The following is a 27,375-nucleotide window of genomic DNA, read 5'->3' on the forward strand; positions in this document are numbered from 1 at the left end:
GCTTTCATTTTTTATACCCTTATGTTTTCACCGATTTCATAAATCTAACTGGATAAAAACATCAGGAAAAAGGTTCAACTGTGCCTGTTGATTATCATTCAACACATTCTAGGCTTACACCAATTAAATAGAAATGTTTTATTCTGTGCATTATTCTGATTTCATTTAGATAATTATGGCTCACAGCTAAAAAAGAACATCTCAAATATTATCATATTTCATCTCAAGTTGGAATAAATTACTGATCACGGTATAAATACTGTATATCTCCTGGTCTAGTTGCATAATCATCAGGAAGACTGCTGACTTATTAGATGTCCAGAAGACAATGGTTGCGAGTCGAGTCTGTATTAAAGCATATTTAGAGAAAGATGTCTGGAAGAGAAAAGTGCACGAGCAACAGAATAATGGAATGTGTGAGTTAAGAAAAGTTCAAAAGTTCAAGAACTTTGGTGAGCTGAACCGAGGCTGCTGAGGAGAAAGGGCCACAGGCGGTTTTGGAAAGAGGCTACAACTGTCACCCCGGATGTGAGTCAGTTTGGGATTTCATTTGGAAATCAAGGTCCAAGCGTTTGCATGAAGAGAGGTGAGGAATGAGATCCAAGGTGATGAAGTTTCCAGAGTCTGTGATGGCGCCATGTCGTCTGTTGGAGTGGTTCTGCTGGGTTTTATCAAGACCAGAGTTGATGCTTTTTGTCTGTCAGGAGATTTGAAAAAACATCACGCTTCCATCTGCTGACAAACTCTCTGGAGATATCAATTTCTGGACTTGGCACCTGCCCACAGCGCCAAAACTACCACCACTGGTTTGCTCACCACTGGCACTTTGTCTGAAATACTCCAGGTCAGATAGGTTTGCATTCAAGTCAATCTGGATCTGCTCTGTTGCAGTCCGTCTGCTATACTGTTTTTGCTGTGGAGCTATGACATATAAATTGAACATAGGTACGATCGAGCGGGACAGGAAGTTGTGACTGGCGACTACCTTAAACCACCCAGTGACTTTCAAAATAAAACAAACTGTGTCAAAATCAGTTTGTATTTAGCTTGATAACGACGACAGACATAATGAGTGGGGCCAGGCCAGGAGTCAACAGGTTTGAGGTTTTACAGCCCAAAGAGACTGATCAATCGAATAGAAGCTTAGAAGTACTGTCAAGAGAAAATTAAGAAACACCCAACCAGACGAGCTGGAGGCTGCTGTCAAAGCGATCTGGGCTTTAATAACACCTCCACAGTGCCACAGGCTGATCCCTCCATACTGGATTCAGTAATTCACACTAATCAAGCCCAAACAAGGTGAAAATACTTTTCAGTGTTTCTGTATTGTAGACTTTTTTTTTTTCAACTGATTTTGAGACTCTGGAATTCAGATTTTGCACGGTTCATAGGAAATAATTTTAAAAAGAGGGGAATTATCCTTTTTTTAAGCTTTCTGGTTTGTTCGTGGTACTTTTTTTCACAATTTACAGCTAAAAAAAAAAAAATCTATGTTAATTCCACACAGGTGTTTTAGAAAACCCTTATTTCAGCCTCTGTCTGCATCATTTTTGCTGCTGTCTCCATAAGCCCCCTTTCCCCTGATTGGCCACCCCCCAAGAGGTCTGTTCAGGGCTGAGCAATGGGTGGACCTTGGTGTTTGAGGCCCACTCCTCAAATTAAGAGATCCTTATGCAATGACATCATCGTTTCAGCAAGTCACATGGAGATCTTGTAGTTTTTGGACAGTTCTTTATTTAATATTGTAATAATTATTATTCTTTTTCTACTACTTAAACTCTATTTTTTCTACTCTTGTTATTCTATCCACGTTTGTACTGAGAAAGTGCAGTTTAAACGGGAGTCAAGTTCCTTGTATTCTTGAAAATACTTAATAAAGGTGATTCTGATTCTGATTCTGAGATTCAGGGATTTTTACAACATATGAAAATGCAGCAGTTTGAAAACTAGTAAGTCTGCAAAGTACAAGAAAACATAATACCCCCTCTTTAAAGTGACAAAAAAAAGACATTTTATCGTACATGTTGTGAATGCACGCTGTAAAAAAAAATAGATAAATAAATTAAAAAAATTAAAATTCATAATTTTTCATATATTGTTCAGCAACCTTGAATTTCACAGTAGAGAGCACATTTTTCCCTAAAAAAACAATTCAGAAAAAAATGAAACCATTTCACTGTAGCTTGCTGTAAATTGGAAAAAAAAAAAAACATAGATTTTTAGTTATTTGCTGTAGAAAAAAAACAGTTATAATAAAATCTTTTACAATGTTTTTTTGTTGTTGTTAATTGAACAGAAATAAAATTAACTCTCAATTGGTAAAAAATAAATAAATAAATAAATAAATGAATAAATAAAAAAGTAAAATTTTACAATTTAAAAAAATATATAGATATTTATTCATTTTTTTCTGACTAGTTAATTTTGTGCTCTGTTCCTGGCAACCACAGCTGCCAGTATTTTACTGCTGAAAAGACAGTACAATACATGCAGGAAGTAAGTCAATTGGTGTATTTTTTACAACTGTTAAATATGGAAAAACCCAAAGATGCCCAAATTTAACCAAATCGCTCTTTATCACTGATATTTATAAGAAAATTTGGAATTTCACCCTTTTTAATTAATTTACAAGAGAGCGATTGTTTTTACCGACGCATCAGTGTCTGAATCAAACCAAAGCAGCTTAAGAAAAGCTGCAAAGATACGGCTGCAGCACTAATGGAATAACGTGATGTATAATGAACCAAATGAATTGTAAAGGCAAATCCACCATGAAATCCATGAAATTATGAAAGAAGAAAAACCACCTAAGACTTAATTAAAATTATGATTACTTTGGGTTTTATTGGAAAAAAGTATCCACTTATCACTTCCACTAATTATTCTAACACATCACTGAGTATAACACCACCAACAGCAGCTGAAACCCTGAGCTCAAGGTGTCACCGAGTGTCTCTGGTCAAACAATGTTTAACCTGCTGGTTTCAGGAGGCGTGAGAGCAGCGGAGGGCGCCGTGGAGATGATAAAGAGGGGTTGTTGTTGCTCGAACACACGGTCAGACAGTTGGATTGCCCCGAATGATGCCAGAAGCACCTCGCACAGAAAGAAAAGAAAGAAAAGAAAGCATCAACCACTCCAGTGCTTAGTCCTCCCAGTCCCCAGAAGGCCTCAGGATGTACTTCACACACGATTACGCTCAAAAACAAGGTGGCAACCAAGCGTGCAAACTGTCAGGTTTGCCCACTCACTCACCCTGAGCTGCTTGGCAGCAGAGCTGTTTTTTTTTTCTACTTACAAATTGTTATGATTTTTTCATTTCGAAGGCAAAACTGGTGCAAGGCTTTTGACAACAGCCGGGGTTGTTTACGTTTCTCTGATTTCCATATTGATAGAGGGCACAGCTTCAGCTTTTTTCTCTCACTGAGGTACAACTTTAGCGTGTTTTTCCTTGTTTAAGACAGTTTTGGGAGCAGATATCAGGGGAGCAACTTTAATGTTTGGTATTAAAAATAAAATTTGGCATTGAAAAACCAGTGTCATTAAAAATTGTAATGGCATCGAAACAGAAAATGGTATGGCAAACGTTTTACTGAAGTTAAACTTTCTGTCACTCTTTTGGCGTGAAGGGGAGGGTTTGGAGGGGAAGGACCGTGTTTTGACATCCACAAATTCACCTTAAGCTCTAAAACCACAAGTCAGTCTGTGTCTTTCTGCCGTTGTTAACACGACGACTTCTCTTTAAAAGCAATGATAGTTAAACAGCGTCTTACAACATTTGTAAAGTGTGGGTTCCTGGTGGAGGTACCGACAGGGCTCACTTTAATACAACAAACATGATTCGTCATTTACAACAGAATCACCCAACGTAGTAACTGATTTATCATAGAAAGGGATCAGTTTTGGATTGGATTGGTGTCGGCAAAACATATCATGAAAAAATCAGATCAGATCATAAGTCAAAAATCTGAATTGGAACATCCAACCTAAAGATTGATGCTGCTGAATATTTTGAGTTATTACCTTTAGTCTTGTCAGCAATAAAAATGGCCTCAAACTGAAAGAAATCACAAATGGACTCTTTTTTTTATCACGATAAGCCACAGGTTAGCAAGCTATCACATACAAGCTAACACTGGATAGCTTGTTTTAGCAGACCTCTGCAAACTTGTTGTGATCATCATTTTGAAACGTACTTTAGTCAATTTCATTTCTTGATGAATAACAGCAGAATAACAGACTGACTTAGGAGCTCCAGGTGAGCTGTAGATGTCACACTCTCGCAGGTCTGTGGCTTCCAGCCACGTGCTGCATTATTTACTGACTGCATGCAAATAATATGCAAATCATGCCCACCTATCCTTTCTCCCCTATACCCTCTTCTCCATGCCAAAAACGTGGCAAAAAGTTGAAACTGAAAGGACAGCAAGTGGAAAAAAAGAAACAAATCAATTTATTTTTAAATTGTTGTTTTTGTGTTTGTTTGCTTCTTTTGTTCCTTTTTTTCCCATTTTTGTTTTGAGCTATGTGTTTCTTTTTAATTTTTTTTTTGTTTATTTTTAACAAGTTTGTTATTAACATGTTTGTTTTTGTTCCCTTTTTTTATCAAATATTTGTTTTTTGCTTTGTGTTTCTTTTTTAAATATTTTCAATTTTTTTCTTTTTTCAATTTTTTTTTTGTTTTCTGTTTTTAATTATCTTTTCTTGTTCCCTTTTTCTCCATTTTTTTTTTTGCTATGCGTTTCTTTTTTATTTTAAGTTATTAATTTATTAATTGATAAATTTATTTATTTATTTATTTTGCTATCATTTTTTTGTTAGCAAGGGTTTTTTTGAGGTGTTTTTTTTCCTTTTTTTTCAATTTTTTTTTTTTTTCTGTGTTTCTTTATTAATTTATTTAATTTTTTGGCTATTTTTTGTATAAGTTTGTTTTTGGTACATTTTTTTGTTCATTTTTATCCATTTTTTGCTGTTTTTTGCTGTTTATTTTTTATTTTTATTTTTTGCTGTTTTTTCATTGTTTTGTTGGTTTTTTTTTTTTACATTTTTTGTTGTTTTTAATTATGTTTTCTCGTTCCCTTTTTCTCCATTTTTTTTTTTTGCTATGCTTTTCTTATTTTTTATTATTATTTTTTTTTGCTATCATTTTTTTAGAAAGGATTTTTTTAAGTGTTTTTTGTTCCTTCTTTATCCATTTTTTTTTAATGTTTATTTTTTTTTTTCCTCTTCCCTTTGTTGGTTTGTTTGTATAAAATTGAAAAATCAATAAAAAAAGAGTATTACATAATCTTTAAAAAGTGATCATTTTGGCTCCATAAGTCTGGTGGTGGCTGGGATCTTTAAAGTCAGGTTAATGTGCTGTAATGAGCCAGAAATAAGGGGTTGGGTAATTACACACAGAGTCCTGCTGTGCTCAGTGTGGGTTCAAATAGCCTCCCAGCCTCAAATACACACACACACACAAACACACAAACACACAAACACACACACACAGACATAGAGAAAAACAAAACAAAACAGGAACTTGTGTCTAAATTTATCCAAATAGACTCTGATTCAGACTCCTCTGCACACACACACACACACACACACACACACAGCTGAGACTTTAATAATATCGCTGACTCCTCTCGCCTCTCTAACATCCGGCCTCTGCCCTCGGTTTCCCTCCACCAGAGAAATTCCTGGGTCACCAAGCCTTCAGCTACGGCCAGCTCCTCTCCATCACCTTCACCTCTGAGACGGCCGAGCTGCTCCCCGACCACGTCACTCTGCTCCTCCGCGGCGCCGGGATCACCTTGTCGGCCGACCTCTCACCCCAGCCGGTGCTCGACTACAACCCCGGCCTCTCACCGCAGCACTCATTTACCATCAGGTACCAGGAAGCTGGCAGAGGGCTGTCAGTTTGTGTTTCTGTGTGGCCGCTTGTTTTCTAACTGCTGAACCAAAATGTCTGCCTGAGTCTGCTCCTGTTAGTCTTACTATTTGTTTTTTTCCTTGTCTATAGATCTCCCCACGGCCCTGCTTGTTCCTTGTTAGAATATATATAGAGTCCACAGAGTAAAGACTATCCAGGACACTCTTGTACTGATTACAGCTCCCCCACACTGACGGCGCTGTCACGGTCCCAGCAGAACGTGGGGATGAGGCTGCCGTGATGAGCCAGCTCCCCCATGCGCTGGCTGTCATGTAGATGTGGCAGGTACAGAGCAGCGGCGTTACATTTCCATTTTCACACGTTAGACGTTTAGCAGATTGTCTCAGCCGGAGTGACTTTGAGCGTGAGCAGCTGTTACGTAACTCGAGTCACCTAAAGTGCAGAAAAAGGGGAAAAGGAGAAGTGGAAGACACAGCTGAGAGCAGCTCAAGAAAACAGGAGATCTAAACTGGCTCCTCCACCACCAATGGAGCTGGATGCTAATGGCTAAAGCTAACACTTTTAATCAGAGTTAGCTCCCCAAAGCTACCGTTTATGAATCCACATCAAAGTTAAAACAGGTTGCGCTGATCTAGCTTAGCAGTCTGGGTTGCGCTCCCCTTAGAGGTGAAGCGGGTGGCCCGGGTTCAAATCCAACCTGCGGCACCTTAACCACGTCACTCCCCACTGGGCATGGGTATCAATAACCAGAAATGGTTAGATCCATTGACATCATTAGCCTGTATGCTAAACGATTTCCTTTGTCAATTCTTCACATTACATTAGAACGGCTGGACCTTGCGTTGACATCACTTGACGCGCCACACGTCAATAATGCCGTCAATCAGCAGCAGAGATGAAATTGATCGCAAGCTTGGCTTCTCTTCACCAAAAAAGGATGCTAACAGTGTACTAAGATCTTTTTTTTTTTATTTCTTTATGTCCAGAGATCTAGGGTCAACAGAGGCTGGTAGGTGTCAGACGATTTGATAAAGCCAGTTTCCCCAAAGGACAGTGAAAGTTGTGAAAGTGATAGGTATGGGTACCGAATGAGGTACTTTACTGAAAGAATTCCCTCAGTAGTATTGAGTACTGATCCACATTAAGTCAAAAGGTACCATGTTTAGGTACCTGAACGCATCCTTGTGACTGTGAGGGACAGGAAAAGTAGTTGATTTTCCATGCTAGACATGAACACAGCATTGCAAGTTTTCATATTGAAGAATATGAATTGAAAAACTTTGAGATTTTGTTTTTACACAAATATTTATTACCACATAAACACACAAAAGCACAGAAAATTGCCACCATTGAGTGCCAGGAACTGAGCAATGGTACCATATTGTTTTAGATGTGAAAAGTACCCATCCCTAGAAAGTGGGTAAATGATTGTTATGATAAATATAGCTCTAATGCTAACATTATAACATGACTGAATCATTAAGTTAAATATAAGATGACACGTTGCAGGTAAATATAGAGATACAAGTACGACGAAGGAGATCGCAAGATAAGACCCCTATGAAGCTATTTTATCATAAGTGAAGTTAAAAAAGAAAACAACGTTTTCTTGTTTGGAATAACTAACCTCTTTCAATTACTGTTGTGTTGTGGCTTTTGCAAATCGTCTGATACCAACCAGCCACTGTAAGGATCCAGTGACCATGGGCAAAGATTTTTACTTATATTTATTCATTAACGTCCAGAGGTATCCAGATCCAGTGACTAAGTTCATTCATTCATCCATTTTCTGAACCACTTATCCTGTTCAGGGTCACGGGAGGCTGGAGCCTATCCCAGCTGGGAGCAGACGTGACGTCAGCAGACTTTCGTTCTTGTCAGCGTTCCTTTGATTCTTAAGTTAAATTTATAAAAACGGAAGCTGTCGTCTAACGCCTTTTTCACAGCTGTTTCTCGTGATTCATTAGTTGTTCATCTATAGTTTCTTAGAAGCATCGGCTCACATAAGCTACGTCACACCGTGGCTTGATGTGGATTGGTCTGTGGCGAGTGTGTTAATCAGAACGGTCGTCCAATCACCAGCTGCGGATCAGCTGAAGTCCCGCCTCTGAAAACAAATCTGAAGAGCTGCTTCCCAGATGGACTAGTGAAATATTTCGGTGGCGGATATATGAAACTGTTCGTCTGGCGTGTCAGGTTAGAAATTAGCATTAGCATCAATAAAATCTTATCAATACCCATTCCTATTCTTCACTCTGCTCCTGTTTTACTATCGTCACTGCAAAAACTGAAATCTTATCAAGCGTTTTTGTCTTATTTTCAGTAGAAAATACCTTTGTTGACTCATTACGAGTCATATTCTCCTGATCAGTCCAAAAAAATATCTGATTTCAGCTTATTTAAAGACAAAATGAGGTTTGAATTGCTGTAACAAGTAAAAGATAAAATCTGCCAATGGAACAAGAGAAAAGTTTCTTGTATTCAGACATTATTCTAGTTTCAGGCAATTTTTCAAGCAAATTTCTCTTGTTCCATTGGAAGATTTGTTTTACGTGTTGCAGCAATTCAGACCTCATTTTGTCTTTAAATAACTTGAAACAAAACATTTTTTGAATGTGGCTCATGTTAAGTGTAATAAGACAATTTTTACTTGAAATAAGACAAAAAAAACTTGATAAAATTTCAGTTTTTGCAGTGCTTTCAAATCTAAATAAAGGCAGCAAAAGAAGAGTAAGAAATTGATAAGAAAGTGCATCAAACTACAAAAAAATGTAATAATATATTTTAAAAAATAAACGTCACAACCAATCTACCCTGTGTAGCTCTAAGACACTACGAATGTATGAAGCAGATTATCTGATTTGTAATCCAATAGCTCTAAACTCAAAAATCCCAGATGCCAGTTTTCTATAAATCTTTAAACCGTCATCACAGAATCTATTAATTTTTTTGTTCATATTTTTCCTGAATAAGTGAAAACCCTGCCCAGCTGATGTAAGGAGAGGGTCATCTCACGGTGAATGAGTAAAATAATCCCTAAACTCTTTATCCCCTGGGTACCACGGATGTCAGGATCCGATGTGATCAATCAGACAGTTATTAAGAGATGCACAGCAGAACGAGCCGCCCCGAGCCAGAAGTGGTCGTTCCAGATTGGAGGAGGACCAGGTTTTAGCGCGGTAAGCAAAACCTAAAGGGGGATAAATAAAAAACAATCCGCATATAAATAACAAAAGCGTGCAGTCTCTTTGGTAGGCTGTGGGATGGTTTTGAGGCCTGGAGGTAAAGAATGTGGGCAGTGGTCCCTGCACAGCCCGATATGTCAACAACATGGCTTGGAATCTGATACACAGACAGCCTGCGGAGAAAATGAAACATTATTGATTTTGATGAAGAAAAACTGGGACGCTGGAGGCAGGAGGAAAAAAAACAGGACATAAATAATGCAACACCCAAAGACAGTCATATAAACATCAGGGAGATAAACAAACATGAACACAATGTTTGGGAACCAAAGGATGATGACACTGAACATGTAGGAACAGATTTCACTTTTTGGATATTTCTATAATCAGAGCTCCTGAGTGGAAAACAAAGATTTTTTGATCTGACTTTTCTGACTGTTTGTCTTTGTGTTGGGTTCAAACACAGTTCTAGCTTCATTAATTGATGAGTTTGGGTTTATGTTGCACTGTATTGTTTCCAAAACTCCACCCTCAGCTTTACTGTTATATTACAGAGGCTTAAAAACAACACTCTGCACAAAAACAGAGCAGAGTGTCATAAAAATAAAAGTGAAACTACTTAAGCAGCAATGCACACTGCATAAAAAGCGTATCCAGGTATTATCATTGTATATAACATGGTATGTGCAAGAGCAATATTGCAGCTCAGATTAAAAAGCTTTGCACCTTATGAAACCCAACAGACATGGAGCACTTTCTCATTATTAGGAGCTATAGGGGTTTGGTGGTGGAGTGTATTCCTCGGGGATTATCAGTGTGTATCTGTGCGAAGCTCTGCAGAATCCCTGTGTATGACTGTGTATGTTTTGCTCAGTGTTTTCCAACCTTAATGGCAAAGTTTGGTTTGAATTAAATATTTTTGTCCACATTTTTTATCCATGAGTGTCTGAGTGGAAAACGTCTCTGACCTACAAGAGCACTCTGCTGTTAAAAAAAGCTGCAGTTTAAAATCTCTAAGTAGTTTCATTCAACTGTGGTTTGATGCACATTGTAGCCTCCCCCGCTTCAACATATGAAGGCCCATTTGTTCTCTCTGTGGTTACATTCAAACACCTACGAGAGGCGAAATTTGCACAGAACATGAACTCAAAGAGCAGTTTGTGATTTATTTGCACTTTTAAAAATTTGTCCATTTAAAAAAACACTACATTCAAACTTGGCTCCTCCTCCTTGGCTCAGTGCCAGCTGCAGCACACACTCACAGCCTCAGAATGTCACGATGTGAACACACTCACTATCCTAGCAACCACCTGTAGCATCATGCTTCTATCATGTGGGAGAGACTCGAGAGCCGTGCACCTGACTTAGCATGTTAGCATAAGCTAACCACTGCTATTTGACACATACCTGGTTAGCACAAAGCTAACTAACGTCTCTCTTTGTCCAGTGCTGTCCTGAAAGTGAGTGAAAGTCAAGCCAAGCTTCACCCTTGTTTAGGAAAAAACTTTATCTGTTTGGAGTTTTGTTTCACTGTGGTTGTTTTTCTTCCTCTGTGCTACGACCGCTAGCATAGCCACTGAGGATAGCTTCTTCCGCTCTTCAATCAACACACTGGGCGTGCTGTGATTGGCTGAGATAACCAGGCTTACTCTCCGCCCAGAAACGTCCTGATACAACCAAAACATCAACATCCAGGCTGAGGAGGGGGGTCAAGGCAGACACAGACACTGACACACATTTTTCCTCTAAAAGATGACTTTTTCTTTTTTAAGGAAAATCCTGCTGACCCCTTCTGTAAGGCTTTTTCTGATTGGTCCTTTTAGAAGCAGGGCTATGGACAGACCTTGGTGTTTGAGGCCTGCTTCTCCAATTTTTCATGAACCACTTAGGTTATGCTAATGCTTTTTATTTCAGCAAGCATTGATTATTTCATGAAGATGTTGTGCTATTTTTCCTGAATGGACCATTTTGAGAAGTTTATAGATGGATTAAGGGATGTCAACAACATACGAATATCATCCAGCTTTGTCACTTTGTATTCATGTGGATCTGTTGGGCCTCTGTTGTCTTTAAACCTGCTGTTTTTACCTTGTTTTACTGACTGTTCAGCTTTTATTTGTAGCACTTTGAGATTTTTTTGAAATCTAAAGTGCCTTATAAATTAAATGTATATTATTATTATTATTATTATTATTATTATTATTATTGTTGTTGTTGTTGTTATATTATTATCGTTATTATTATTATTATTATTATTATTATTATTATTATTATTATTATTATTATTATTATCATTATTGTTATATTATTATCGTTATTATTATTATTATTATTATTGTTGTTGTTGTTGTTGTTGTTGTTGTTATATTATTATCGTTATTATTATTATTATTATTATTATTATTATTATTATTATTATTAACATGGTAAAGCATAAAACCCCTTCTTTAAACTTCCAAAAATCAAATTTTGCAGGAAGACTATGAAATTGAGAAAGAAAGAAAGAAAGAAAGAAAGAAAGAAAGAAAGAAAGAAAGAAAGAAAGAAAGAAAGAAAGAAAGATTCGAATTCAGGTTCAAGGTGCAGGAAAATTAAAACAATGGATGGCAATTTACGACTCATCTAAAAACACTAAAACTGACTGAAACGCTCCTAAATACCATCATAGAGTCAGACTCAGAGAGAATTAAAGTAGAAGACTGACAATTAGCAGATCTGCCAACAACTCTGGCTCCGTTTGACAGGAACTATGTCACAGCTTGATTCTGATTGCAGCCATCTTTATCACAGTGTCCCACCTCTAATTGCAGCAATCTGAAAGAGGTTTTCTAAGCTGATATATCTCATGACAAACACGTCTATTTTGTCCTGGACAACGTTAATGTGTTAAAAAATAATAAAACAAAATGATGGGTCATTAATCTCATATATCTTATATTTAAATAAAGATTATAGACCAAAAAAAAAAAAAAACCTACTAGATGTTGAACCCAAAATGTGTTTCCAAAGAGTTTAAACCTGCATTAGTAGACATAGTAAATAACTGTGTTCACGGCTGTTTTTTGAAGTGATTTTGAGTCAATGCAGTGACTTCCACTACAGAGTCACAACAGTAATGCACTTTATTGTATCTTTTCTTTTAAATGCAGTCTTCACAATTACCCTGAAGAACATTACTCTAGAGTTGTACCTTCACAGAGTGTTAAACCATCAAACAGTACAAATATTCCATTTAATAATAATCAATCAAATTTATTTATGTAGCACTTTTCATACAAATAAAATGTGGCACAAAGTGCTTTACAAACAGAAACATGAATTAAATTAAAGAATTATACCCCAAACCCACTCCACACAGCAACCCATACACAGTGTTGATAAAAAGCAACATCGATAAAAGACAGTAATAGAGCACACTGCTGTACCCAGTACGTACTGAGGAAACGCCGTCTTAAAGGTTTAAAAATGAGAAAACACTGGAGGTTAGGTAAAAAGTATAGAATTAAATATATCATGATATAAAATAAGAAAATTATTTTTAAGAATTCAGAATAAAAAATGCTTGAAATTATGTTAATATATATATATATATATATATATATATATATATATATATATGTGTGTGTGTGTGTGTGTGTATAAATATATATATATATATATATATATATATATATATATATATATATATATATATGTGTGTGTGTGTGTGTGTATAAATATATATATATATATATATATATATATATATATATATATATATATATATATATATATATATATATATATATATATATATATATATATATATATATATAACGATAAATAAATGAGTAGAGAATAAAACAGGAAAACTAGAGAATAAAATACGGAAAATATAAAAGATTTTAAAAAGAAAAGATAACATACATAAACGATACATAACGACTTAAAAGGTAGGTTTTGAGTTTGTTTTTAAACTCAAAACCTACTACTTCCTGCTTACCAGGTAACATGGTAACCAGGTAACATGTTGTTTAATTTCTTTGCATTTTTTTAAAAAAAGGTAGATTCTGAAGGATTTTCCTTAAAACTAAAATGTCAACTTTTACAGGAATAGCTCTGTTGAATCATGTCCTACAAGTCTCTATACATGTGTGTCAGTGTCTGTGTCTGCCTCAAACCCTCTCCTCAGCCTGGATGTTGATGTTTTGCTGCATCAGGACATTTCTCGGTGGAGACTTAGCACAGTGGCCTAAGCCAATAGGAGTGCGCCCAGTGTGCAAGTGACTTTGCATGTAGATGATAGCGGATGTAGGAAGCTATTCCTAGCGGCTATGCTAGTGGACGAAGCAAGGAGGAAGAAAAAAAACAACCAAAGTGAAACAAAACTTCAGATACAGCTTTTTCCTGAACGAGGGTGAAACTTGGCTTGACTTTCACTCGCTTTTAGGAACAGGACAGGAGTGAAGGGAGTTAGCTTTCTCCTAACCAGGTATGTGTCAAATACCCGTGATTAGCTTGTGCTAACATGCCAAGTCAGGTGCACAGCTCTTGAGTCTCTCCCATGTAGAAACACAATGCTACAGGTGGTTGCTGGGTTAGAAAGTGTGTTCATGTCGTCACATTCGGAACCTGTGGCTGTGCTGCTGCTGGCACTGAGCCAAGGAGGAGGAGCCAAGTTTGAATGTTGTGTTTTTTGAATGGGCGTTGGTAAAAATACTATTGCAGGCGGTCTGTGGTAGTGGGTATGCGCTGTGGATATGACGTCTTTTCTTGGTGTGGGTCTTGAAAATGTCTGAAAAAGCCTCAAACTTGATTCTGAAACTTGTGCCTTGGTTTATTTTCTTTGTCAGAAGCAGCTCTGTGATGCCGCTGAGCTAAAGGATAGGTTTCCTGTGAAATAACACTCACGCCTGCACGTATTTGTAAAAGAGTTTGCGATCAGTGAAATTGGTTTTTCTTGGTAACAAAAGCTGCGAAGATTCATGACTCAATTTCAATGTATTTATGCATATTACAGGGCTAGAGAGTGCAGACCTTCCTCTAGGTGAAAATGCCTTCAGAGAGTGAAGCTGATGCTGATTTGGGACTTCATTTACCTTCCAAAGCGACAGCCGCTTCACTCTTCCTGCTCGGCATAGCAACAGGAGGAAGGGACCAAAGAAAGGATGTCAATTCCAGCTGAGGATGTTTTTAGTTTAGCGTCTCCTCTGCGTACCAAAGAGGCAGACTGAGCTGGAACATGTAGTTCCTCGCCTCCAGCAATCAGCCACTCTCATCTCTCACGATGGTCGCTGTTCCAGTCTTATTCCTGTTGATATTGACCCTCAGCTGTTTATAAAACCCTGCTTTGATTCTCCTTGCACCGAGACCCCCGCAGGCTTTCTTTCCTCGGTGAAATCGCCACTCTGAGGTGGGAGTAACTGAGGGAGGAACTCGAGGGGCTAAAGGCGTGAACCCTGGTGTGACAAACGGTTGGAAAGCAATCACTGCAATCAGAGAGGTTGTTGTGGCGAGGTCTCGTTAGGCGTGTTGACCGAGGGGAGTGGGTGCAGCTGGAGTGGTCTCCATTCGCAAAAACAGGCTGAAATTATTCACTCTATTTTTGTTCTCTTCCTCCACTCGGCGTCTTGTATCCGGTAATCCTTCCCCATCCCACTGCGCGCCTCCTTCAGATTGTTTTGTTTTGATTTCTTTTCTGCTCCTTTGTTTCCGTCCTGAATTCTCCTCCTTAACTTCTTCAACTTAACTGCCTCCGTACAGCTGATCCTGGAAGCCTCCTTTTCTCCCTGAGACAGGATTACACTTCCTTTGTTTTCCAGGATTTGTTCAAAGTAAGCCCCAAGAAACAGCTTCCTGTTTAATGAAATTGAACTGTCCACATGGAAATCAACATTTTACACATCTGGGGAGCCTTGCATCGCCCTCGCTGTGAGCTCTGAGCAGTATGTTCCAGTCCGTTAGCTCAAAACAGCCCCGTACAGCCCCCATGGACTTGTGGGATTGCCTTCTTACAGTAGTGGTAACAACAGGCAGCTGTTGGATGCTGCTGCAGGGAATCCTAAAGAGCAGAGTCTGAAGAAGGGGAACAACAGGTACAGTAGGTTGCAGGGTTTGGAGTGGTGGGAGATGATTAAATCATGAGCCAAGAGTTGTCCGGATGCCTGAGGAAAGCAAAGGTCTGGCTTGGAGGGTGATGCAGAGTGTAAATCAGCAGGATCTGGCCGTGTTTGCTTTGACTGGTCGATGTCACGAGAGGTGTAAAGGTGTGAAGCTCAGACCTCGAGGTAATACGAATCCAAGGTCCCCAGATTGACAGAAATAAAACAGAGAGCACCACTCTTTGATGAGCTGGATGCTTATTTTACATTTTATTCAGGGTTCCTACAGCTGAAGGCAAGTTCAATTCAAGGCTTTTTGAGTCTTTTTGATGCCATTTGAAATTAAATAAGACAAACTTCACAATAAACACAAATAGAAAAAAAAAACGTGACATCAGTTACACAGGGCTAGGGATGAGTAATGGAGTCCAAACTGAGACCACATCAATCTTTGTTTTTCTATCATGGTGGCTGATGTTACCACTAAAGTCAATTGGTAAATAAGTTTCAAAAATAAAAAATAATTAAATATAATATCTTATTTTAAGATTTGGGACTATTTACAGTCATACTAACAATTTTTGCATTTTTGGGATTTTTTTGCAATTTTTAAATTTCTTTTTGTTTTTAAATTTTCCCAAATTTTTAAAATTTCTTTTTCTTTTCCGAAATATTTAAAACTATAAATTATTTTTTGTGAAAAATTTCACATCACACAAATATGGTAGTGTATAACATTCACTTGGAAAAAAAGATCTATCCAATAAAACAGGAATTTAATTATTTAAGATTTCCTGTTTTCATTAGATATTATCTTGTAAATAAAAAATAAAAAAATAAAAAAATAAAAAAACAAAATATTGATTTTTCATTTCCCATGATGCTCTGCTGCATGACTCCTTGCTGCATGTTTTTGACGCTTATCGGAGGTGAAGTATTTTATTCTGGTTACATTATCCAGTACAAAATATGAATTATGTGCGATCATGCTACAAAAAATAAAAAAATAAATAAAAATAAACCAAAAAAAGAATAACGTACATGCCCATTTCACACATTTTTCCACAAAAAAAAAAAAAAAAAAGATAAATAAGTAAATAAATAAACTCTGTAACTGAAAAAAAAGAGTAGGCTGAAGCCAAGGGTTTATTTTTGTCTAAAAACAGAAATTTATTTATTTAAGATTTCATGTTTTTGTAAGATATTATCTAATAAAAACCAGAAATTTTTTTTCCCCATGATGCTCTGCTGCATGGCTCGTTGCTGCATGTTTTTGCCTCTAATCGGAGGTGTACTATTTTATTTTGGTTACGTTATCCAGTACAGAATATGAATTATGTGCAATCACTTTACAAAAGATATATAATTAATATAAATAAACCAAAAACAAATAAGAAGAATTTACATGCCCATTTCACACATTTTTCCACAAAAAAATAAATAAATAAAAAATTAATAATTAAACTCTGTAACCAGAAAAAGGAGTAGGCTGAAACTGAGGCTTAGGTTAGCCTAATTTTGCTTATCCTTATTTTTGCCCATTTCTTTATCAAGATGAGGTTTAAAGATTTTCAGGAATTCAAGAATAAATTTTTTATAAAAACACTGTTTTTATGAGATAGTTATGACGTTGAAAATGTTTTTTTTAAATTAATTAATTAATTTACTTATTCATTCATTTATTTATTTATTTCTATTTATTTTTGGGCAAATGCAATATTTTTCCAAACATGTACAGTTTTATAATTTTTAAAAAAATATATCTCAACTAGTATGGATAATTATTAACTAGATTTTAATTATGTGAAGAATTTCATGCACTTTATTGTCGTTATTGGGAAGATAAAGTAGATTTTTATGGTTCCTGAATGACTTTAATCCAGGTGAGCTGAGGAGAAATGGCTCCTTTGGAAGTAAAGGTTGCAGACCTCTGGTCATTACAGTCTCCTGATCAGGATGAAGTTTAAGGCCCCTAGGTTGGGAATCACTACCTTAAGTCAGATGAAACCAGACTTTGGACTAAAATCCTAGAAAAGTGGGAACATCTAAAAATAGCCAGATATCTTTAAAAAAGAAACTATAAATCCTGTGTCTGATGATGCATGTTTTCAGTCTTGTGAATAGGGCGAACTGAGTTATGGAGCAGACACATTTTCATCGCTGCCTCCATCAAATCCAGGAGCTGAACTGGGATGCAGCTTTATATCCCTTCCAGTGCGGCCATGTTTCTCTCTGGTGTCTGCGTTGTAGTAATGAGTCCCCCCTCAGCACCAGAAGCACGGCCTAAAAAAGCTCTTTGGTTCCTTTTCTGAAATGCACTGGAGCTTGAGGGACAGAATCTGTCATTAAGTGTCGCTCTCTGGAGAAGTTCTCCAACAATCTCATTACACTTCTCCAGCACATGCACTGCCGCGCTTCACTACATGCTCTCCATCACTTTCCCATCACTCCCTCTGCTTTCCCTTCCCCTCTTCCTGCCACACCAACATGCAAACACGAGTAACCGTGCAGGACCGAGCTTTAACACAAACACGATCATCCGTGAGGCCATCTGGAAGCGTGATCCTCCGCAGTCAGTCCCACCATCAAAAATGCAAATGGACGAAACTTCCAAGTGTTTTAGCAAAGGTGTGTGCCATGCATGAATCAACAGGAGCAGAAAACACCAACTCACTTCACATCAGAGCGACGGTATCTGCATTCATAGCAGGCAGTGTTAACACATTAGGTGTTCCCACCCGCTTCGAGCGTCATTTCAGAATCAGATGAAAGCTAAATATATGGAAGCGCTGGGATCAGAGCTGCAGGATTATGAAAGGTGGAGGTGATTGGCTTCTGTGAGGTATCATTCACTCTCTGTTCCCTTGAAACCAGCAGGCGAGGAGCTTTTATTACCTTGCTGGTAGGTGCGGGTACGTCTGCCACCCGTAAGCATAATATTAACGCCCTGAGTAACACCTGGGGTGCTCTGCTGCGTTTAACTAACGCCTAAAAACTCTCAGCACTAAGTTAGTCAAAGGTGATGGAAGAAGTCACTCAGGGATCTCTGCACACGGACGTCTTTGGAAGGAATGAGCCGATTTGTAGCATCAAGGCCACGCCGTACATCTGGCGTTCAGCCCTTTCTGTTACGTTTTAGAAATTCATTAACTTCCCTCACAGATCAGGGCTGGTGCTGTACGTTAAACAGGATGCACTGTTTGATGGCGAGCTGAAAAAAAATGAAACTTTGAATTCCATTGTTGCAGGAAAATATAAGACTCAGGTTTGATTTTTAAAAATCCACCTTCACAGTTTTCTGTCTAAGTCAGGGGTCTGCAGCCTTTACTCTCATAGGAGCCATTTTTTCTTAGCTCACCTGGTTTAAAGTTGATCCAGAGCCCCTACTTAATCTAGACAATAAAGACTATAGAATGTTTAAAAATCTATACATACTTAAAATCTGCTGACTAATTGAATAATACATATCTTAAATACAAGGTTGTTGAATTTATGAAATTTTACATCAGATGCCTTGGCTTCTTATGTTTCATTTATTATTTACATTTGCAGAAATGTAAAAAAAAAAAAAAAAAAATGCACAAAGTTGCAAAAATATCAAAAGTTTTTGAAATTAAAAAAAAATTGCTAAAATTCCAAAAAAGATTTTAAAATCTAAAAAAAATTGCAAAACAATTGAAAATTCAAAAAATATAAATAAATTTAAAAAAAGGTGAAGATTTAAAAAGAAATGTCAAAAAATGCAAAAATTTGCATAAATACTAAAAGTTTTAAAATTTCCAAAATTTCCCAAAATGTTTTAAATCTAAAATATTTGCAAAAAAAAATTGAAAATTTGAAAACACCTAAATTAAAAAAAAAAAATCTATTGTTTAACAAGAAATGTCAAAAATAATTGCAAAAAATTGCATAAATATCAAATTTTTTGAAATTTTAAAAATTTGCAAAAAATTAAAAATTTCAAAAAAATAAACAAAAAAATAACCCCCCCCCCCAAAAAAAATTATATATATATATATACATATATATATATATATATATACATATATATATATATATATATATATATATATATATATATATATATATATATATATATATATATATATATATATATACACATATATATATTTATATATTTTAATGAAAAACAGAAGTTCCAAAATTTGCAATAATCTAAAATAATTTTTTCTTTAAAAGTTAGCAAAAATTCAAAACACTGAAAATTAATAGTTTGGAAAGTTTTTTGTATTTTTTTTTCATCTTAAATTAGAAAAAAAAAGAAAAAAACTTTGAACAATTGAACTTTGCAGAAAATTTATTCTTAAGGTCTTTGCACACCAACAGTGACGTGAATAAACATCACAAAATCCGAAAAATGTGGAGGCGCAACATTTAAGCTCCGCAGCTATTTTCCTCAACATGATGACTTTGTTATCGTCATTTTTGTAGTTTTATGTCGTTTCTTGTAAAGAACCAGGTGCTGTGACACAAATACGATCAGTGTTTAGTGTTTCGGTATGTGACATGTCAGCAACAAGCGTTTTGATTGGTTGGATGCGTATCTGTCTTGAGCAAAAATTTGGAAATATTGAGCTTAGTCTGAATGAATAAATGCCGCAATTTTGTCAGGGAAATAAAATTGGCTTGCATTGCAAAACTGTAGGTTTGAAAAAAAAATGTGTAAAAAAGAAGGGTTGAGCATTGAGACTGGACATTCATATTAAAGACAGGGAAAGTGTGTTCACTAAGTTTTGGGACCTTTTCTCAACTTTCTTTGTGGTACAGAATAATGTTATGGTATGTTCCTTTGTTTTTATCTCACCTTTTTTTTATTGTAATTTTTTTAATTACTACTAAGAACTGCTTAAGCCAGGAATTCAATGCGAATTCATGGGTTGCTATTGCAACAGATGTGCTATCTTTGTTCCTTAGTTTTTTATTTCATTACTATTATTTTTTTCCTTTAAAAGATCCTTAGATGAGGATAAATTGACTGAAAGTAAGATAAAAAAAACAACAGATAAATGGTAGAGCTCCACTTGAACAGTGTGTCAGTCTTACATTATGTCTTTGCATAAATAGATTTCATTAAAAGTGTCAAAAGCCAATTAGCACAGTAAGAATAACATGCCTTCATCCTGTTCCATTTCTGTTGTTTTAGTCACTCAGCTCCTCCATCACGGTAACCCCTCCTGTTCTCCATCATGTCTCCTCTTTTCCTTCACACATCATTAACAGCCTGCTCCGCTGATCACTTTATATCTCCATGTGAATACTTGCGTCTGCTTGCGTGTGTCCAGTATTCTTCTGGGCCTTTCTCTCCTGATGATCTCCTCTCATCCTCAGAGGAGCAGGCTTAATTACAGCGCCGCTCTCCACGCTCGGCTTGGTGCTGATTAAAAGGGACGCGGCCGCTCCATAGGGAGAGGCAGGCTGGGAGTTTGTTCACTTTCATGCACACTCTGCTTATCGCTGTCTGACCAGCTCCATTACCGTGGCTTTGAGGCCCCGTTTGTAATTGCCTCTCTTTATTACCAATGCCTACATGTCAGGCCGGGAACAAGGACCCACCGCGTCAATGGGGAGTGTATGTGGCAAGTCAGGGATGTGGATACACACAGCTACACACACTCGCCAAATGAAGCGTTTTAAAAGTAACGGTGTCTCGCTGAGAAGAATTAACCTGATAAAACTGAGGCTGTGGAACACTCAAACATAACGCCTGACTGTGGCTGATATGGTCAACAAACTGACTGTTGGTTTCCGTCTCCAGCCGATGGTTAAAGGTTCATTTATTATAATAAGGTCACTCTTAAGACTGAGCTGCCCTTTATAAATGAGGTTGTAAAAAATGCTTGTATTAACAAGACTGAGATTCAGCAGCTGAACCTCCTTTACAAAGCTTTGTTGAACAGGTAAAATGGCCTTTCAGGCGTTAAAGTAACTCCTCATCACTTTTGGAAAGTTTTTTTTTTTTAAATAAAGTGCTGAGTACTGTTTGGATTAATTTTATTGGGTTGATTCGAGGAAAATGAAGGTTGGATTAATTTGGGCTGAGTCATGTTGAATTCTGTGGAGTTCATTAAAATATTGTTGAATCAAGTCGTGTTTTGTTGAATTAGGATGAGCTCTGTCCAGAGAGTTGAGTTACGTGGAATTTTAATGAGTTATCTTGGTCTCATTTCATTGGCAGAATTCAGTTAAATTGGGTTGAGATGAAGTTAGTGAGATGAATTTAAATCTTTTTAAACTGTGTGGAGTCGAGATGATTCAAGGTTTTTTTTCCTTAATTGAGGGTTGATTTGGGTTGAAATAAGTTTAGAACAGTTTGTACGAAGCAACATTAATTTTGAATCGAGTATTATTGAGTTGAGCAATTATTGTACTGAGTTTTATTTTGGGGGGTTAAATTGACTTAAATTGTGTTTAGGTGGGACAAGACGACTTAATCTTAAAGTAAAAGGTTAACAGGATATTGTTGAGTTGAGACAAATTCCAGTAAAGTTTATTGAGTTGATTTTGATGTTTTTATTGAGGGGTTGTATTTAGATGAGATAAGATAGGATGTGATTACATAAATTATGAGTTCAAAAGTTTAGTTGAGTTTGAATGTAAATTAAGTTGAGATGAGATAGGATGAGATGACTGAAGTTAAAGACTTAAATAGTGAGTGAAATAATTGTAAGTTGAGTTTTGAGGTAAGTTGAGATGAGATGAGATGAGATGAGATGAGATGAGATGAGATGAGATGAGATGAGATGAGATGAGATGAGATACAATATGTTGAGATGGGATGAGATGAGAAAAGATGAGATGGGATGAGGTGAGATGAGATGAAATACAATGAGCTGAGATGGAATGGGATAAGATCAGATGAGATCAGATGAGATGGTGTGAGATGGGATAGGATGAGATAAGATAGGATGAGATAAGATGAGATGGGATGAGGTGAGATGAGATAAGATGAGATGCAATGGGACGAGATGGGATGGGATAAGATGAGATGAGATAAAATGGGATGAGATCAGTTGAGATGGGATGAGGTGAGATGAGATGAGATTCAATGAGATTAGATGGGCTGGGATAAGATGAGATGAGATGAGATGAGATGAGATGAGATGAGATGAGGTGAGATGAGATGGTATGGGATAAGATGAGATGAGATAAGATAGGATGAGATAAGATGAGATGGGATGAGGTGAGATGAGATGCAATTAGATGAGATGAGATGCAATGAGATGGGATGAGATAAGATGAGATGAGATGCAATGAGATTAGATGGGCTGGGATAAGATGAGATAAGATTAGATGAGATCTGATAAATTGAGATGAGATAAGATGAGATGGGTTGAGATGACACATTATAAGATCAAATAACTTTTATTCAAGTTTTGATGTAAACTGAGGTTAGATGAGATAGGATAATATAAGATGGGATGAGACGACTTAAACAATGAGTTGAAATAATTGTGTGAGTTGAGATGAGATTGATTGGGATGATGCAAAACGAGTTGATATCAGATTAGAAAACTTACATTTTAAGTTCAAATTATATTGAGTAAAGTTTAGTTGAAACAGGCTGGGATTTGGGGAGATTGAGATGAGATTACTTTAATTTTGAGTCAAACTAACTTTTGTTGAGTATAGATGAATTAAATTTTGTTAAGACAAGATATTTTTGGAATACTGTTGTTGAGATTTTCTGAGTTACATCTTGTGTGTTCAGTTTAGTTGGGTTTGTTTTTTTGTGGTAAAATTTGATGAGATGAGATGAGACTTTTGAGCTTGATACTGTTGAGGTTAGCTGAGGTGACTGTTCTAATTAACTGGGGATAATCTTGGTTGGGTTGAGCTGAACTTAGATGAGACTTTTAGTTAATCTGAGTTATTTATGTATTTTTTCAGCTGATAAATTGAGCTGCGTTGAGTTGAGTAAAGTTGTGCTGAGGTTTGCTGGGAGGAGTAGATTCAGGCTGAGTTGAACTGATTTGACCTGCCTATATGACCCCATACTTCAAGTTATTTATTAACTTTTCAGTTTTTTCATCCATTAATTGGTGTTACTTTTTTAATAAACTGAATTAATCACTGATTTTTGCACATTTACCGTTTTGAACATTTACTGGATCCAGTCATGGCAGCCCATCCTGTAATCAGCAGAACACTTTTGTCGGGGTGTAAGTGGCGCTCTGGTGTTAGCGTCTACATCGCCGTCCTGTCAGTGCGAAGAAAAACTGAACAGACTTTTTCACTGTTGAGCTTTAATTGGCCTTTAAGCTCAGAGAGTTACACAGCACCTGCAGTGTAATCATTTAATGTAACATTTTGATAGCTAATGCAACAGGCTTAACGGCGTATTAGAAAGGAAAAGACTAATTAATTGGAAAAAGTTGCTCGGTGTTAAAGTATTAGAAAGACCTGGCTGTAATTGTGTTTCCTTTAGCGGTGCATGAAGATCACAGAACGTGAGTACTTCCTGTCATGCTGCTGCTCCTCGCCCTTGGGACTCTGCAGGATGTAAGGGGAAAAGTAACTGTAACACAGCACCGCCTGCGTAGCGCTGACTCAGCAGCCGCCATCGTCACGGGGAGGGTTCACGGTACCTGGAGTAAAAACGGGCAGATGTCAGTTTTGCAGCCTGGTTTTGCAGAGCGTCCTCCAGCAGATGGCAAAGCTCAGTGATCAAGACCCTGAATATGTGTTGAAGTCAGCACATTTACATGTTCCTGTGCTGAGTGTGTGCGTCTGCTGCGAGCGCGGAGGATAGATTTCCATTAAAAGTGGAGCATATGTGTGACAGCGCATTTATTATCCTCCTCGTTGTGGGGGGTAATTAAATCGCTATAAAAACTACCACTGCTGATCATAAATCAACAGGCCTAATGGAGGTTTGTGTACCTCTGGAATGAGATGCTATTGATGTTTTATCTTAGTCTGGGCGTCTGAAAGCTCTGTACAAACAAAATGCAAATGAGGTGTTTTCTGTCTGCGTGTGTTTCAGACTTCATGAAAGTGAGAGGAAGTTTCAGCCCTGGTTGTCTACCTTTGAGTTCCAACACCTCCTCTACAACCTGACAGCTCTCAGCATCAGCAACGCTGGAGGACACAACTGTAAGTGTGTGTCTGTGTGTGTGTGTGTGTGTGTGTGTGTGTGTGTGTGTGTGTGTCACTTTGTTGTTCACAGCTTAACACCACCGCTGAAGTGTGCATCACAAATAGTCTGGCCTCCGTTGTTCTGTTTACGGGTTTTATCTTTAATCTCACCACGGAGTCGCTGGTGTCGCTATGCAAATTTGCAGAACATGTGATGTAGCGTACGGTTTGTTTTTCTTACTGGAAATTTACACACGCTTTAGGTGGAAGCAGGGACTGAGCCAGTTCGTTAATGTGGGCGTTCTGTGTGGGCTGCTAAAAAAATAAAGCTATTTTCATCACGGCAAAGAAAAGTTTGTAACCTCATCATAACAGGGAAATAAGACGTCTGTTTTTGGAAAGGATGAAGAAATCCCAAGTAGATCTGTCAAAGACATAAAAATGCACAAAAGCACAGCAACAAAAAAGAGAAACTTAACAAAATGCTTTAAAAAAAAAAGGAAAGAAAAAAGGTAAAGAGTACATACATCAAAAAATAAAGACGGCTACCTAGCATCTAACATTAGCTCAAGATGTACAACATTGAAGACCAAAGAGTGGACGTCATCTTGCTCAGCTTGAATTGAGGTCACCTCTAAAACTGCTCCCCCTGGTGGCTGGCTGCAGTATAGGTTAAAAATCCATCTCCCCAGTCATTCCAGATGGGCTGTGGTCAAACTTTAAAAAATTAATACACCTGGTAGAAATGTTTCTCACGTCTGATTGTTGTGGTGATTTGAAGATATTTGGCTGTCTTGTATTCAAGTCCTCTTTTTTCTGAAAAGTTTTGTTTTCATTAGTTGGAGCTGAAAAACGAGGCTACATATTTGAATATAATTAAGCTGACCAGATGCTACATTTATAATATTTAAAAAGTGATATGAATGCATTGTCACTTAAAGAATCAACAGTTTGAGCAAAACAACAGAAAATACATCTTTATGTCATCAGATTAAGAACTTAGTGGGCCAAAAAGGCAAATAAATAAAAATGTGTCCTCACCCCCTCTGCCCTACCACTATCTGTAGCAGCTAGCACTAATGCTATCGCTAGTTTAATGAACTCCTTGTGGTTTTCAAACGGGGTAAGGATTTAATAAAAAGTTTAAACAAGTCCTGAAAGACAAATTATGCATTTCACAACATATAAAAGGAGTGTATGTGAGATTTTGTAGCTCCGCCCCTCGCTGTGAGCCCCCAGCTTGTCATGATGAGCCCAACATGTTTGTGTTTTAAGTTCTGGATCATTGCAGTACGACTGCAATGATCTGTACAGCGTGAAATTCTCCCAAACTCTGGATTTTTTGGATAGATTCTCCGGCTCTGCCATTATTCATGTGTTTCCTTGTTTCCCTCACCTGCTGGTTCTGCTTCTCCTCCGTCACGCTGATCTGTTTACATGTGACGCATACAGCCCCGCAGCCCACGTGATCTACACTCCAGTCCAGTAGGTGGCAGTAATGCACCTTCAGCTCGTTGCCAACCGCTAAATATTCGGACAAAAAGTAAGAAGAAAAATAAACTGATGAGAAACTTGTCGACGCTTTTACTAAACGATTCTAGCAATATGTCGTTGCAGCCCTACGGCTGTCGTTCTTGTGTATTTTTCTCAGGGATTGTGAAATTTGTCGGGCAAGAGAGCCAAGAAGAAATTAGCCTCTCAACAGAAATAATAATTGTTGTTTTTTCATCACCTGGCTCCACTCTGGCAGCCAATGGTGGCACCTGTGACCAGGTATTTTGGCGTCTAAACAGTACAATGGTAAATGGCGAAGCCACGCTGTCCAATCTATATACAGTCTATGGTTTCAGAGCAACCAGTGTTTTGGAATAAAAAGTGACTGTGCTAACTGGTGACTCCCAACCAAAGATGTCAGTGATTGTCGGCTGAGAGTCACCAGTTAGCAGGGTCACACTTTACTCTGAAACACCTGCGACATCTCCAGCTAAATGTGTCTTCTTTATCCAACCTTAGGTAACCAGGTTTGACCACAAAGAAATGATGCTTAAGGTAGGGTCCGCAAGAATTTTGGTTACTTGTTAGTAAACTCAAGATTCAAACTGGACTCCTCCTCCTTGGCTCAGTGCCAGCGGCAGCACACACCCATAGTGACCATGACTACGTGAACACACTTTCTAGCCCAGCAACCACCTGTAGCATCGTGTGTTTTATGTGGGAGAGACTTGAGAGCATGTTAGCATAAGCTAATCACAGGTATATGACACATACCTGGTTAGCAGAAAGCTAAGTGCTGCTCTCCAAGTTCCTGAAAATGAGTGGAAGTCAAGACAAGCTTCACCCTCATTTCGGAAAAAGCTTTATCTGTTTGGAGTTTCGTTTTACTTTGGTTGTTTTTCTTCTGTGCTACATCAACTAGCATAGCTGCTCTGATTAGCTTCTTCCACTTGCTAATCAACACACAAAGTCACTTGCACACTGGGTACATTCTTATTGGCTTAGGTAACTGTGCTCACTCTCCACCCAGAAACGCCCTGATACAACAAAGCATCAACATCCAGGCAGAGGAGGGGGTCGAGGCTGACACTGACATTCATGTATGGAGGCCCATAGGAGAAAATTAAACAAGGTTAATTTAGACTTTTTATTTAGGGGGGAAAATCCTGCAGACCCAACAAGAATAAGAAGAGGCTTGACAATGGAGTGAGAAACGCCGAGTCAGAAGTCAGCTAAGTGGATTTAGAACAGATTCAGATCTGGAGTGAGTCCTGCAGGACTCTTCTACCTTCACCTCTCAGAAACAGAAAGCAGTCAGCCATAGAGAAATGCACTTTATTATTTTATTATTGCTGAATGTCTCGCTAGTTAAAAATAAAGCCAGCATGATTCATGATGCTACTGCAAGGTTCCAACAACTTCACATGGTTTTAAAAAGAAAACCTCTTCATCACACCGTGGCACAAATTATTAAAGCTGCTCTAAAGATAGTTTCTGAAACAATGTCAGCGTTTGTACTCTGGGAATTTTTCATCTCTTCCAAAAGTGGCTCTGGAATTGAAAAAAAAAAAACAGGACATGTATTCCCAGATGTTAGAGACTACTTCTTGGAATCATCCTCTTCTTTTTCGGTCTTTTCCTTCT

General features: G+C 37.5%; 1 protein-coding gene across 1 annotated transcript in view; it reads left to right on the forward strand.

Moving 5' to 3' along the window:
* Positions 1–27,375, forward strand: part of lamc3 (laminin, gamma 3) — a 199,428-nt gene that overhangs the window by 109,000 nt on the left and 63,053 nt on the right. Inside the window, exons 10-11 of the mRNA XM_074690299.1 lie at positions 5,675–5,873; positions 24,146–24,255. Of these exons, the coding sequence (XP_074546400.1) occupies positions 5,675–5,873; positions 24,146–24,255 (309 nt within the window). The remainder of the gene's footprint in view (positions 1–5,674; positions 5,874–24,145; positions 24,256–27,375) is intronic.

This window comes from Halichoeres trimaculatus, unplaced genomic scaffold, assembly GCF_033239565.1.
Source record: "Halichoeres trimaculatus isolate MK-OKI-2021-1 unplaced genomic scaffold, fHalTri1.1 fHalTri1_scaffold_16, whole genome shotgun sequence".
NCBI classification, from domain to species: Eukaryota; Metazoa; Chordata; class Actinopteri; order Labriformes; family Labridae; genus Halichoeres; species Halichoeres trimaculatus.